Source organism: Myotis brandtii, unplaced genomic scaffold, assembly GCF_000412655.1.
Source record: "Myotis brandtii unplaced genomic scaffold, ASM41265v1 scaffold406, whole genome shotgun sequence".
NCBI lineage: Eukaryota > Metazoa > Chordata > Mammalia > Chiroptera > Vespertilionidae > Myotis > Myotis brandtii.
Genome location: NW_005365599.1, coordinates 1377394 through 1388558, shown reverse-complemented (window position 1 = coordinate 1388558; position 11165 = coordinate 1377394). Strand labels below are relative to the sequence as shown.

The window sequence follows — 11165 nt, the reverse complement described above, 5'->3', positions numbered from 1 at the left end:
CCTATTTAATAATAGACAAACATGGTAATTGACTGTACCTTTGCTACGCCTCCCATAGGCTAATCACGATATGCAAATTATCCACCAACAAAGATGGCGGTTAATTTGCATATACTAGCTGGGAGCAAAGCAAGCCAGGTGGCCGAAAACAAGCCAGGAGGTGGAGGCAGGAGCAAAACAAGCCGGGCCGGGTGGTGGAGGGAGGCGGGGGCGAAACAAGTCGGGCCAGGCGGCGGAGGGAGGCAGGGTGAAACAAGCCGGGCCAGGCAGCGGAGGGAGGCGGGGGTGAAACAAGCCGGGCGGCGGAGACGGGAGCGAAGCCCACCTCAGAGGGTTTCGCTCCCTTCTCTGCTTCGCTCCAGCCGTAGGAAGCCCTATTCTTGCAGGAATCTTCCTGCAACGGGCCTCTAGTATATAAAATAAAAGCGTAATATGCTAATTAGACCAGGCGTCCTTCCTTCCGGACAAAACCACAGTGGGTGGGGGCCATAGCACAGGCCGCAGAGGCCCACAGTGGCAGCGGGAGGGGGCGGGGCCAAGGCCCTTGCATGAATTTCGTGCATTGGGCCTCTAGTGAATATATAGACAACAATAAGTCTAGTTAACATCAAATTCAGTAAGATACCCAGACCTGACAATTTTTTTTTTTAATATATTTTATTGATTTTTTACAGAGAGGAAGGGAGAGAGATAGATAGTTAGAAACATCGATGGGAGAGAAACATCGATCAGCTGCCTCCTGCACATCTCCCACTGGGGATGTGCCCGCAACCCAGGTACATGCCCTTGACCGGAATCGAACCTGGGACCTTTCAGTCCGCAGGCCGACGCTCTATCCACTGAGCCAAACCGGTTTCGGCTCAATTAGAATTTTAATGAGATGTACTGTCTTAGCAATTTCAAATATATACTACAGTATTGTTAACTCTAGTCACCATGTTGTACATTACATCCCAGGACTTACTTATTTTGTAACTGGAAGTTTGTGCCTTTTAACTATCTTCACCCATTTTGCCTAACACCCCCCGCTTTAGGCATTTACAATCTGTGTTCCATATCTATGAGTTTGGATAAATACCGAGAAGTGGGATTGCTGGATCATATGGTAATTCAGTTTTTAATTTTTGAGGAACCTTCATACTGTTTTACATAGTGGCTGCACTACTCCACATTCCCACCAGCAGTGCACCACAGTTCCCTTATCTCTACTTCCTCACCACACTTGTTATCTCTTGTCTTTTTTATGACAGATACGTCATTGTGGTTTTGGTACCAGAAAGGGACCAGCCTAGAGCCAGGAGCCAGTCTGCCTCGGGCGGCCTGTAGTGTGTGGGTTCTTGATGTGCAGGAAAGATTTCATAACATGAGTCCAGGTGACTTTTGGAGTATGTTTATTAAAGCTGGGGACAGAGAAACAAGGGCGGGCCTAGGACAGAAGAAGCAACAGGAGAGGCACTAGGTAGGCTGCGTTGGCTCCCTAGGAAGGTTATGGGAAACAAATGAGCTGAGGTGGGGCTGATGTCAGCTCATTGCAAAGTCAGAGAAAAGGGGGCCTTGGGGACAGGTTCAGGGGGTTAGCCTCGGAGGAGCTGCCACTGTCTATTGCTGCTCCGGTTGCAAGTCTCCTGAGGACCCTTAGTGTTTAGGAGATGCCTGCCTGTCTGGGAAGAAGGGGAAGGGAAAGGCTCAGAGCCAGGGAGGGAGGGTGTGCCTGGCACTTTTGTTTTGAGAGTTTTTAAAGGCTGGGAGTTTAGGGGGAGTCTTACTGGAGGATCTCAGTAGAATATTCAGCTTTTCCAGGTGTGTCCTTTCAGGGCCATGATCGTCACTGATTGGTCAGTGTCAGGGCAGGGGGAAAAAAAAAGAATATAGGTTACACTGGTAGGAAAAAATAAGTCTGGTGACTAATGCAAGAATTATTTAAAAGAATTCAAAAGTGGGAAAAGGAAAAATATCGCTGTCCAAATGTCTTATTGTCTTTTCTAGAAAAACCCCATTTAATATATCGATTTGTTCTTTGAAGTGTAGAAATCATTGGTTCAAAGTGGAAACTGGCGACCTCAAAGCCTTACTGATTTGCTTTTAAAGCTTGGCAAAGTATAACCTTGTTAGTTTAGGCTTTAGTAAATAATGTCCACACGAACATTGAAATTTGGGGGAGGGAGGGCAAAAGATAACTGAGACCGGCACTTATTTTCACCTAAAGAATGTATATGTTTCTCTGATTTCTTTAAAGAAAAGCTATGGAAAAAAATATTTAAAAACACATATGAAACATGATGAATGTCTTAGAAGTCATAGTAAAGTTTACTCTCTGAACCAGCAGAGAAATAAAAGTGCAACTCAGTAGACAGGCCTTTTTCCAAAATCATTCACTTGATAAATCTTTTTATAATTTCTCATTATACATCTGCCCCTGGTTGCTCTGTTTGTGCTACTAAGAAACATGTTATGTACAGTTTTTTGTAAAAACAATTATGTAAATCTTTCCACTTAATTATTTTCATGCTCTGCCTTGGTTTGCTACCACCAAATATGGTAGTGATGCCCTGACACAATTTTGATTTGTTAACTTTCCCCTCAGTTAGTTGAGGGGCAACTCAAAGTAAAGAATTACTTTTTAAAAAATACATACTTTAAACAATTTAACTTAAGATATGTGAATGTTCATTCTTTTGATTGAAAGCTTTGAGTATGTGTAGTGTTTGCTAATTGGCGTTCTTTGGCTTCTTTCTTGCTTGAACCTATATTTGTTATTTCTGGTTTTAGTTTGTTTAAAGTGGAGCAAGTATTTATTCCCTAATTATAAAATAAGCTCAGCTATCCCTAAATCACAGGTAGTTTTCTTATCTTGTGATTTCCCTTTCACTAATTTTCTTAAACATTCAACTTAGTTTTCATAAAGACAGCAGTTCTTTTCTTTACTCATAATTTATCATTTATGTAATCATTAAAATACGTCATTACAATAATGAGGTCACCTGGCAAAAAATACGTTTAGAAACAGAGATTGTGAGCAAACAGTTCACTTGGGAACAGGGGCCCTCAGGTAGAGCATTCCTCTGGCTGCAAGGGTTCAACTCTGAGCATTAATCTAAATGTTTTACTGGGGCAATGGAGAGATGAGTTGAGTTTCTACTAAATTGCATCTACTAAATTGAGGAGCAAACTCTTCATGCACAATCAGTCATCACTTCTACAAGTAAGAGCACAGATTCTCTGCTGACTTTACAGGATAATTTGTTAAGCGTTATTTTATTTGCTGAAAACCTATTTTCAGCCTAATCCTTAATCATTTTTATCTTCCCAAGAAAGTTACCTTGAATGAGTAATTAATTGCAGCAAGTACTATTTAGCTTGTTTAGAGCTTTGTTTCCTTAGATTCTTTTTTCTCAAGGTCAGTATTAGTGCAAAATCTATAGCTGTCAAAATTAAAAACTTCTGAAGAAACTGTAGATCATTGCCTCATTTTTCTTTTCTTTTTTAACTTTATTTTTATTGTTGACACTATTACAGATATCCCCGTTTTCCCACTTCCACCCAGCCCCGACCCCCCTTCCCTCTGGCACCCACCACACTGTTGTTTGTGTCTATGGGTTATGAATTTATGTCCTTTGACTACTTAGTTTGTTTCATCAGTTTTGATATACATTATTTGAATATACAGTTTGGTAATAATATTTTTTTACAAATTGGGCACCTATTTTTTATCCTGTATTTTCTGTTTTCATTTGATTTGCTTTCTACAACTTAATGCATACCAGCTGCATCTATAGAAATATATGTGGCTAGTTGACAGTTTCTGGCCTCATGGCATAGGGCTCTATTAGCCTTATCACTAAGCGCTTGATCTGGTTATTTGAGAGTGTTTACATAAGAAGACATGATCGTGTGCACAGGTGTGCTGCTATCTAGGCTGGTCTGTGCACTTAGCATGAAGTTTTATAGCATGAAGCTCTATGGAAACATTGGTGAAATCAGGCACATCTTCATATATGCACATATATATATATCTTGAGCATTCTCAATTACTTAAGAGATACATTGGTCCAGAAGGAAGACATACAAACCATGGCTCAGATCTCCTTCTTATCCTTTCATAAATGCATGGCTTTAAGGAAGTTGAAGTCAGTTAACTTCCCAGAATATTCATAGTTTCCTCCTGTAAGGACATTGCTTGACCCATGGTCGGTGCTCAATAATGCTCCAAAATTTTTATAATTTCTAGTTCCTACCTGTTACTTTACACTTCTGCCTTTGTTTATGTTATTCTCTTGTTTCCCCGCTCTGGTGTCCCTCTGATTCATCTGACTAATCCATCTTCAAACTTGAAGATGTTGTTCCCCTCAGAGGCCTTTCTGTTTACCCCAACCTGAATCAGTTACTCCTCTTTCTTTCTTCAACACTGTACATTCTTGTTGCCTTTGCATAGACGTATCTCTCTGCCTGGATATATCACCAACTCCCTTTTCACATGGCAAATTCAGGTATTTTTCACCTTTCCACTCAAGTGTCATTTTTCCTTGAAGCAATAGCTGACTCCATTATAGACTCAAATGTTCCTTCCTCAGTGTACCCCAGTTCTGTGTATCATTTGTCTCACATTGTCATCATTTAGTTTCATGGCTCTTTACCTTTTAAAAGTATAAATTCCTCGAGGGTGGACATCAAGTCTTTATCTTCCCAGGGTGCCTGCCACATAGTATGTGCTTATTAAATGTCTGTTAAACTGAATGAATCCATAAAACAGAATAGTAATGTATGCCTTTAATATATCACAAGTTTGTTGTTAGGCAAAATAATGCATTGTTAAGACTTTGTAAAATTAAATACTAAAAATATATTTTCCTTGCCTTATCAAACAGTTGTTTGCTATAAAATGCTTTATGATTAGGTCATGGATCTGGGAGCCAGCTTCCTTACATCTTTTTTGGATCGTGAATACCTTTGAAATTTGAAATTTGACAGAATTTGAAGGGTCTTCTAGGGTTGGGGGAGGGCTGAGAATTCACCTATATAGAGCATTTGGCACACTGCAAGGTTCACATACCTGAATTTCATCACATTCTGGTTCATGAAAACCAGGTTGAAGATCTCTTCTACAGTTTACTTTATACTAAGTTAAAAAATTATTGTTCTAAAGGTTCAAGATAGGTCTGGAGGTAGAAAGGAGGCTTAGTTAAACCTCTAGGCTCAAAGGAAACTTAAAATGAGGCAGAATGACTGAATGTTCTTAAGGGATGTTTATTATGAAAGTGAATTAAAATATTGACTTTAAGAAACAGACACTAACTTGAATTGTGGGAAATTCTGGCAAAAACTGGGTACAGTTTATTCAACCAAGTACTTAAGTGTCTGAGTTTTCAGCAGAAACAGTTGATATGGGAGGGGGCAAAAACCCTGTAGTAAAATCTTGTTTTTCCTCTTTGAACAGGAGACATCTAAACTGGATACAATGGGCTTCCCTCGTCATTCTGTTTTTGTGTATTGTGGCCCTCACTGCTGGGACCAAAACGTCGCAGCATAACCTAGCAGGACATGGATTTCACCACGACGCCTTCTTCAGCCCATCCAATTCCTGCCTTCTGTTCAGAAGTGAGTGTCCCAGAAAAGACAATTGCACAGCGAAGGAGTGGACTTTTTCTGACTCTAAGTGGAACGCCACAGTCAGGGTTTTCAGTCACATTCGTCTCGGCTTGGGCCATGTCCTTATTATAGTCCAGTGTTTTACTTCTTCAATGGCCAATATCTATAGTGAAAAGATATTGAAGGAGGGGAAGCAGCTCACTGAAAATATCTTCATACAGAACAGCAAACTCTATTTCTTTGGCATTCTTTTTAATGGGCTGACCCTGGGCCTTCAGAGCAGTAAACGTGATCAGATTAAGAACTGTGGGTTTTTCTATGGCCACAATGCATTTTCACTAGCCCTTATTTTCGTAACTGCATTCCAGGGCCTCTCAGTGGCTTTTATTCTGAAGTTTTTGGATAACATGTTCCATGTCTTGATGGCCCAGGTCACCACTGTCATTATCACAACAGTGTCTGTCCTGGTCTTTGACTTCAGGCCCTCTTTGGAGTTTTTCTTAGAAGCCCCATCAGCTCTTCTGGCCGTGTTTATTTATAATGCCAGCAAGTCCCAAGATATGGAATATCGACCTAGGCAAGAAAGGATCCGAGATCTACGTGGCCATCTTTGGGAGCGCTCCAGTGGGGTAAGTTTGGGAAGATACTGCTTTTTGCCTGTTCTTTCCAAATTCAAAGGATGGTGACACAGGAATAGAAATAGAATCAGTGCTGATTTATCAAAAGATGTATCAGATCTCTTGACTTTAAAAAATTATTCAACAAACATTTTTTGGTCTCTATGTGTCTGCAAGGGCTCATGATAATGCTGTCACAGGTCTAGAAAAAATATAAATCACACTCTCAAGGACCTTATGCACTAGTTGTATTAGAATATTATAGAGTCACGGAACTGGAAAGTGCCTCCCAGATCACCTTGTGCAGTCTCCCTAATTCACTTGTAGAAGCAAAACTCAGGCTAAATGCGATATTAAGTGAAAGACCTGGTACTAAACCCATGAAGTCTGACTCCTCCTTCATTACTCTTTCCACTCAACCGTTGTTGGGGAAATAAGCCTCCTTCATAAGAAAAGTTCAACATTAGTAAGTCTTACAAAATAAAAGTAGAAAACCTGGCTCCTTAATTTTCCCTGTAGTTTTTCATAAACCACCATGTGCCAGATAGGCAGACATAGTTTATCTCACGAAGGCGGCGATTTTCAAAAGGAACCTATAAGAGAAAAAATTTTCTAGAAAAATACTTGTGCAGTTATTCTGAGTATTATTCTGCCAGATGCTTATTGTTTTAGGAGGGTCTGTCAGTCATGTTATTAGCAAATTAATATCTTTTGGAAACTCAAGTAAGGAGTTAAATATTTGTTAAAAATAAAAGATGAAATAGACTCATCAATCTTGTTTTAAATTTACAATTTTCATGAACACTAAATATGAAATACTTTATGCAGTGAACATTTCATTCTTTGGAAAAATTAATCTCTCTTACTTGAGTTCATGGTGGCGCTTTCTTCAGTATTGCTTCTGAAGTGGTGATACAACAGGTTCCCCGGATAAAAAAAATTAGAATCTTGGGTCCCAAATGCCCTGATATCAGCCAGAATATAGATTCAAAAGTGTCCTTTTCCAATGGTCTGATAACACTGTTTGCTGTACTTTTTAGGTAAAAGAATATCAATTTAGGTAACAAGTCCTGGTTTGTATCTTTCTCCAATCTTTAGTCATTTGCCTTCAAGACCAGCAGAGGGTGCTCCTACTATGCTCAGATTAACTGAAATTCAAGTACTGAGTTTTATTTCAGTTTTTCATGGTCTATTATACATCTACAATTAACTTTCCAAAAACTTCAGTACTTATTTAATTTCCTTTGACCATATTATATGAAATAAAATCCGTGATTTCTGAGTGAGCTTTCTCCTTGGTAATCATTAAAAACACTACATTTCTACTTTTGTTTTAATTAATGACTGATTTTATGTTTCCTTTAGGATGGAGAAGAACTGGAAAGACTTACCAAACCCAAGAATGCCATTGAGTCAGATGAAGATACTTTCTAATTGGTACTCAAATAGGTGGCAGGTCTCACAACCTTGTTTTCACATTTTCTGCATGTGTAATATTTATCTTTTCACTTTGATAAACCAAGACTGTTTCCAAAGTAAAATGCTCTTTGCATATATCTAACTACTCCCTAAACAGTTTTATCCAAGGCTTAGAATACTCAAAGGCCAGAAAGGTCTAAGGAACTGACATGACAGTAATAGTATGGAAACTGCATTAATGGCCTGGAACTTGATAAATCAATAAGATATATTCACAGATTATTTTCCTTGTTGTCCACGGTTTCAAAAACCTTATAATAATCATAGCAGCTGTGCTCGATAAATATATAAACACAGATCAGTTTGCCAGATATTAATAATTATGTAGTCCTACTCTATTGCCAAAGTCATCCCCTTTTTTATCATTATGAACATCACCTCAGTTGCCCCTTGAATTTTGAGGCCCTTGAAGCTACACATTTTGCAATTAAAAAGCAACATGACTCTTTCTAAAAGAATTTGTTGAAAGACTGCCATCTGGCTACAACATTGATTTGAGTTTAATGTAGTCTATGCTAAATGTTTTACCAAAGAAGCAATTTTTCAGAAACAAAATCTCAGAATTTTAATGTTTAGGAATTCATAGGGAATTTGGTTTTTAGCGATTATCTTTTTTTATATTCTACATAAATAAGCTTCAATTTAGGTGAAAATTGATTCCTAGTCACCAGTTATCACTTGTATTTTAAATCACTTAAGCCATGTGTTGTGTTTTTTTCCCTCAGATTGACCTTATTATTCTTGGATTATTATATTTTGGAGAACTAAGAAGAAGCCAGAAGTTAAGATAATTATATATCATATCCACTTCCTCAGAGTGGAGATACTGGCTTCAGAATCATACCAGATAAGAGTTCCTTTGAAAAGGGTTACTTTGCAGACAGATGATTTTTGCTGAAATATGAATAGTATTATTTTTAAAAGAGGGAGGCCAATAATAAAGCACTTTATAGTAATAATATTTCACATTTCAAGTGCATGTTATTTTTCAACATTTTTGCATGCAGCCAATCGACTCTGAGGTAGTGATAGATAATTTTAAAAAATAAGAAACAAGTGACTTGCCCCCGGGCATGCAGCTGGATGGTGATGGGATAAAAGTTATCTTTAGCTAAAAGGCCATTGTGTTTACAGAACCAGACACTGAATGTGAACCTTACAGTGTCATTTTCATGCGGTCGATTCATCTCTTCTTTCCCCTAATTTTTATACAGATGAACATAAGATAATACTATTACATAATCCATCTGTGATGTGTAGAATAATATGACTGGCAAGAGTTGGTGGAAATTTATAAATAAAATAATTATTAAACCTATGTCTTGTGTTGCCACTCTGTCATGTGAGGTGGGATGCAGAGTACTTTTAATTTCAAAAAATGGAGTGAGGCAGAGACCCAAACGACTTTTAAAACTTTCTCTTTCAGTAGATCTTGACTTCAGAAAAATAGCAGAATTGTTCGCCTTATCAATTGCCTTCGCATCAGAGTTGTAGAACAGGAAGATTACATTATTATAACAACTTTAAAGGCAAGAGAAATCAGGTATAGCAAGACCTCACTTTAAGGGAAATAAAGCATACAAAAACATTGATCATATGGAATAGATAAAATTACAATATTTATTTGCAAAGGTATTGCCTACAGAATATATTACATAAAATATTCCACTAATTCTGGAGCTTGATTTTCTTATTTACAATTACTTTTTTTCACCCATTTTTTCATAAAGTGTTGCCCAAAGTGTAAACATACCAATTAATAAGAGACAGAGAAAAGAGCTGGAGCTGAAATGTGAAGTTCTGATGTGGGTACTTTCAGGAGTACTTAGTGAGCACTGCTGGTGTAAAAGGAGAATAACTGGAAGGTGAGAGGTCTAGAAACCACATCCATTTCCGGTGCTTTTGGTGTCAAGTGTGTAACCTAGAGAGAACAGTTGTCGTGTGGAGAAAATAGATTTCTTTCCTATTCTAAAGAACCAAACTACAGTGAAAGTTACAGGGTAATGGTTCTTCTTTCCTTATATGGAAGACTATTCCTGACAAATGATACTTTTCAACAGAAAAAGCCTTCCTGAGGAGAGTAATAAATTCTCTATCACTGAATTTTTTTAGGGAAAGATTGTGTCATTAAACTGTTTTAGGAGACGTCCTTCTTGGTATAGAAGTTGGAATGATTTCTAATGTCCCTTCCTATTTTTAGATTCTCGTCTAAGTTTAAGACCTACAATTAATGTACTAAATCTGCTTCCTTCATAGTTTCTGAATAGCCTTTGGTTGGATCACAAGTGTGGCCTGCAGTGACCTGGTTCCAGTTCCGTCATTGGTCCTAGAACCAACCTTCTGTCCAACAATGTGCCTAATCTTGAGGGAAAGCAGGATGTGGCTGGAAAGGTGGTTTAGACCCAGGGTCCCAAATCCTTGGTCAGCTGCGTCCTGCTGCCATAGGTTTTCAAGCTCCATGTGCAGATGAGAGACTCGGGGCAGAATTACTTTCTTTATAACTCTAAGGCAGTTGCCACTGAACCTCCAAGTGGAAGCCCATTGTTTGTGAGCTAGAGTAGACTGTGAAGCCCCAGGGCCTACGGGGCAGCTGCTCAACGCAGGAGCTGCGGAGCTGTGGTGACTTGGCAGCTGCAGTTCTCAGGTGGCACACCCGGAACCAGAGAGGAGGGAGCCCGATTCCAGGGTATGCTACTCGAGAACCACCTTCTTGCAATCGTGGACCCCTCCAGGGATGTTGGAGAGCCAGTTTCGGCCTAATCCCCGCAGGCCAGGCCAAGGGACCCCACCAGTGCACAAATCCGTGCACTGGGCCTCTAGTTTAATTATGTCCTGATCTTTCCCCATAAACGTAACATTCTAGTGTGGAGAAGAGGCAGAGAAAGTCACAGTCGAAGGAAAGAGTGTTGTTTTCCTTCTCTAAAGCCTAAGCAGATTTCCTGAAATTGAGTAATATATATTCCTCCTTGAAAGGAAAAAAAATATTCTCACAGATCTCAGTGTTGACCTTTTTTCTACTTTACAGTTATTTAAATTCATACATAATATGAAATACAAGCTTCTTGCTTATCGCTTTTATATGGAAAACAACACAAATTTAAAAATAAAATATAGGCAAAGCCCTAAAACTAGTAAATTTTCAATTCAATATGAAATTTAGTGAAGTGATATTTTCCTCACAGTAAATCCTGAACAGACAAGCAGGGCTTCTGTCCTCATTTGCTATTTTACTTGCTTCCAGCCCTATCCTCTTTTTGCCAAGATAACGGAAACCTACTGACATTGCTAGTCATGCATTTAATCCTGCTGGGATTTATCAACCCACGTCCCTAACAATCATGTACGGATGTGGTGTAGGTCAAGCTGCCAAATCCCATTGGCCTCAGTTCCCTGAAAGATTTTTAAAACGTCAGCTTTATGTATTCCCTGAAGTTTTGAAAGAACTCACCAATAAAATTGCCTTGGCTTGGTGTTTTTCAAGGA

General features: G+C 38.9%; 1 protein-coding gene across 4 annotated transcripts in view; it reads left to right on the top strand.

The window, feature by feature from the left end:
* The window catches only part of SLC35A5 (solute carrier family 35, member A5), a 35006-nt gene extending 26006 nt beyond the window's left edge, over positions 1-9000 (top strand). For all 4 annotated transcript variants that reach the window (XM_005873318.2, XM_005873319.2, XM_005873320.2 and 1 more), the window contains exons 6-7: positions 5435-6215; positions 7569-9000. In XM_005873318.2, coding sequence (XP_005873380.1) covers positions 5435-6215; positions 7569-7637 — 850 coding nt within the window. In that variant the 3' untranslated portion in view covers positions 7638-9000. The remainder of the gene's footprint in view (positions 1-5434; positions 6216-7568) is intronic.
* The last annotated feature ends 2165 nt before the right edge of the window (positions 9001-11165 follow it).